At 52.3% G+C, this 4,528-nt stretch overlaps 1 gene segment (V, D, J or C); it reads right to left on the bottom strand.

Annotated features, from left to right (window-relative positions):
- Positions 1 to 1,428: 1,428 nt before the first annotated feature.
- LOC141570801 (immunoglobulin heavy variable 1-18-like) lies at positions 1,429 to 2,099 on the bottom strand. The segment is given in 2 exon segments: positions 1,429 to 1,955; positions 2,039 to 2,099. Coding segments are annotated over 2 exon segments (366 nt in total).
- Between the last annotated feature and the right edge of the window lie 2,429 nt (positions 2,100 to 4,528).

Genomic DNA, 4,528 nt, shown 5'->3' with positions numbered 1-4,528 from the left:
CACACCTGCCAGGTGAGAATGGTAGGACGTCCACCTGTGTATCCCAAGTCCAAGTTCTTTTCAGCGCTGAGGGTCTGATTCCCACAGTTTGGAGACTATGAATTGGAAGAAGTGACCTTAAGTCTCTCCAGGGCAATGGAACGAGAGCTCCCCACCACTGTGCAAACTGCAGGACGTGAACCCCTGAGTCTCTGTGGTGCCTCAGGTACACTGACCACCCAGGAGGAGGAGCCTGTGTGGTCACTGATGAAAATGCTGCTTTTCCGTAAAGTGAACGGGACACAGGGAAACTCACTCAATCTGTTAAAAGGACCGTTCACACTTTCCATCAGATCAGTGACACAGAGGTGTCATTGGACTGGCCTGTCCCCAGGGACGGGGACTGGTCTGATGGGTTTGCGGAAAGAGCTGCAAAGTGTCCTTTCCTGTTTGTCCATCCTGTTCTGTCTCCTTCTCTCCTTTGCAGATGTCTTAGCACTCAGCTTCCCTCCCGTTCTCTCTCTCCACAGCCAGAAGTTCAGCTCTCACTATAAGACTTCCAGGGACGTTCAGAGGAGGAAAATTGTTGGGGCCAGGGCAGGTCCCAGGATACCCCACAATGGGGTGTAACTATTTAGAATGAGTTACTGAAAAGCAGGCAGAGTAAGAACAGCACCTGAACCCTCAGTATGTCCTCAAATGAAGGAAATAAATCTCCCTGTAAACTGGGCCCTCCTTGCTCTAGGGTGAGTGCTCCTAAGGGATCAAGGCCTAGAGCCCCAAAATAGTGACTATCACCTTATATGATAAAGGATTTTGAATATGTGATACATTACGAATCTTCAGATGGAGAGACCAACTGGACCTCTTGTATGGACACTGATGCCCACACACCGTCCTTGGGACAACAAAGTAGGGGGAGATTCTGCTCCAGGGACAAAAGCCACACAGGGATGGATGGGACGTGTAGGGACCTGCCATGAGCCCCAAATATAAGGGATGCAGCTCTGATGGTGGAACGAGCCCTGCAGCCTCTGGGAGACGCACAGCCCTGGGGACACTGATTTAGACCCAGTTCAGCTCTTTTCCTGAACAGTAAGAGGATAAGTCTGCCTTTCAAACCCGTGTGTGATGTTTTGGGACAGTTTCCAGAGACACCAACGTGCAGGTCGTACATGTCCACATACGACTGTGGATACCTGTGTTCTCATGACTATTAGGGGCGGGGACATACGTCAGGGCTTCTGTGTTCTCTGTCCTCCATTCTGCTTCCTGCTGTGACCCTTAGACTGTAATGCAGTTTATCTTCTCTGACCACAGACAGGGAGCCGCCTGCGACTGCCCAAAGGAGAAGATTCCGGCATCTTTTGAGGACTCAGTCCATGGATGTCATGTTTCAAGTCACCATGATGGTCACACTTACACCATGAAAATAAGAAATCACTACAGAAGGGTTAGTTATTTTTCTCCTCCTGGGAGTTGGTTTGCTAACATAGAACTGAAAATCTTTCATAGATAATTAACGGAAGCATTTCCTTCGTCTCTATGTCCATAACCCTAAGTCAAAGACAGGCTGTGCCCAGCTGCCTCTGTCATCTCCTCAGCCCCGCACAGCTGCCCTCTCCCTCAGGGTTTCTGACACTCTCAGGATGTGGGTCATCTCACTGTGTCCCTCGCACAGTAATACACGGCCGTGTCCTCAGGTCTCAGACTGCTCAGCTCCATGTAGGCTGTGCTGGTGGATGTGTCCCTGGTCATGGTGACTCTGCCCTGGAACTTCTGTGCGTAGTTTGTGCTACCACTGCCTGCATAGATCCATCCCATCCACTCAAGCCCTTGTCCTGGGGCCTGTCGCACCCAGCTCACATAGTAGTCAGTGAAGGTGTATCCGGAAGCCTTGCAGGACACCTTCACTGAGGCCCCAGGCTTCCTCACCTCAGCCCCAGGCTGCACCAGCTGGACCTCGGAGTGGACACCTGTGCAGAGGAGACAGGAGTGGGTGGATCCCCCATGACTGGCCCAGGTCCCCTCATCAGCAAGGGATTGGGGAGCCCCTTACCTGTAGCCACTGCCACCAGGAAGAGGACTGTCCATCTCCAGTCCATGGTGAGGGCTGTGCTGTCAGGATGTCTGTAGCGTGTGGTTGTGGGGCGATGCTCTCAGGGCACAGACATGTCCGTATTTAACCCCGCCCACCTGGGCTCATTTGCATATTCATGAGCAGAGGGTTTCATAGCTGAAGACTTGGCCCAACTGAGAGAAGCTCAATGACACAGGACCATGCTCAGTGGGCGTCTGAGGGTCCAAGTCCTAGTCCTTGTTGGGGTATATGTGTCCCCTGCCAAGTCTCTGAATCTGTGCAGACAGAGCTCCTCCCACTGAGGTCAAGTCCCGCTCAGAAACCTTTTGAATGAAATGGCTGCCATCTTACCCTGTTCTGGGCTTTGATCTGAATGTCTCAATCCGGGGTTCAGTATGTGTGCCCAATTTTTAAAATTTCAAGTTAGTAAAGCCATTTTTGCCATTCAGATTTTTGCTGTAAGACATCTTGTTGTCATGTAAACCCCAATTTAAGTTTGATTTTATTACCCCTCATATTTCGTAAATTCTCCCAATACAGTGGGATATTTACTGACACTTCAGCAGTTTTTGGCCAAATCTTGTTTTACATGTTTTTATAAAGAGGAAGGAAGCCCTGGGCCCTCAGAGGAAGCCCCTCTCTCGCTCCCTCCCCACCTGCTCCTCAGGCTGCAGCAGGAGTTGGGTAGGTCGTGAGCGCCCCCTGCAGCCCAGCCTGTGCCCTGCAGGGGAGGGTCCTGTCAGAGCTCACAGGACATGACCTCTAGTGTCTCTAGTCCAGTGTTAAATGTCTGTGCCCTGACCTCACAATGCTGCCTCAGGGACACCGTAAGCTTTGACCTCATCTCTGGAAACAGTGAATTGGCCTCCCTAAACCCCAATGACACTGCAGGGAGACCTTAAACAAAAGTTTCATAACCACCAGGGAGACCATTCCCTGGGGCTGCCAGATGCACTGACACAGTCCTGAGTCCAGAAACTAAGGGACTTTGGGGGCCTCTTACGTCCTTTAAATTCCTCTGGCTGAAGGTGACATCTGAGAATCCCACATTATCTCACAGCCCACTCTACCTCTGCTCATGAATAGATTAGACACACATAGAGAGTGGACGATTTTAGCAGTAATGAACCCCTAATTGTCCTTTCGCCCTGTATGTAATACACGGGCCATCCCCCAATCTGACCCAAGGCCTGGGTGTGTGACTTCTCTTGTCAATAGAACCCCAGGAAATGTGACACATGCACACACTTGGGAAGAACCTACATTCTGGCTCTGCTTTTTCTCACAGCCCATGGGACCCCTGCAGAGGACCCACGAGATGGACCAATCTTGTCCCCCAGATTGTTAGAATCAAGGCCCAATCACACTATTGCCCACTCACGGCACCTGCAGAGGGCGTCCCTTGGAGAACCCACATCTGCAGGAGGAGGCACCTGAGAATTTGGAGGAGGAGGAGGCAGCACTGTTGTCAGCTGACTCAGGTGAGGCTCCTCGTGTGTGTGTGTGTGTGTGTGTGTGTGTGTGTGTGTTATGTATCCTTGGGATTAAACACCTGTGAGGTGGTCCCCTGGGTCTGGCTGTGACCTCCTCAAGGGCTCTCCCGTGGTCAGCTCACTTCCCTGTGACCCCCCTTCCCCCCTGCAGCACCCACAGTCTCTTCCTGACTCTGTTACCCTGGTAACTGTGCCCCCTCCCTAGGTCTGTCATAGGTAAGAATTCCCACCCACCACTCAGAATAGGGTTCTGGAAATGTCTTTCCCCTGGAGGGTCTGCCTGAGGGAAGTTCTGGGTGGATTTCTTAGCTTAGTCCTCCCCTCCCCCTGTCAGGGACGTGAGGGGACCCACATGCATCCTCCCTGGAGAACCTGGAGGTGTCTGGAGGGAAAGCCCCCAGAAGTGTGGGGTGTGGCCCCAGGACCCCTCCCCCACAGGAGCCCACCCGTGTGCTCCATCCACTCAGAATACTCCCCTGGAAGTGCTCCTACCAGCTTGAGCCTCCAGCAGCTTCTGCTCCAGGTGAGCAGAGTCACCTGGACTCGGGATGTGCCTGTGTTTCCAGTTATCACAGTGGAGGCTGTTTGTCATGTGGGAGACCCTGCTCTGCACCATTTGTCCTGCTGTGGGGTCTCTAGTCCTGCTCCCCACATAAGAATGCAGGACATGGTGAGGCCAAAAGGAACACCCAGGAGCCATAGGTAGGGGAGTCATACCACTATAGTCTCGCTGGAGGCTGGATTCACACGACATACGACCTGCTGTCCGCTTTTCTGCCTGCCAACCGACCCCACTTGCTAACAGCAATCCGCTCTTGCTAGCTCAGCCACCATCTCCAGCCCTATTTTATGTGTAGCCACAGCAGTTATATTACTGGCCAATGGCTCACTGGTTACAGTTGACAGTCAACTAGTCACAGCTGATGGCCAATCACAGTTGATGGCCAACTACCTGAGCCAGCACCTTTCCTGTGAG

The sequence above is a fragment of the Rhinolophus sinicus genome, linkage group LG03, assembly GCF_036562045.2.
Source record: "Rhinolophus sinicus isolate RSC01 linkage group LG03, ASM3656204v1, whole genome shotgun sequence".
Lineage (NCBI taxonomy): Eukaryota > Metazoa > Chordata > Mammalia > Chiroptera > Rhinolophidae > Rhinolophus > Rhinolophus sinicus.
Note: the sequence above shows the minus strand (reverse complement) of the source record. Positions and strands in the feature narration are given on the sequence as shown.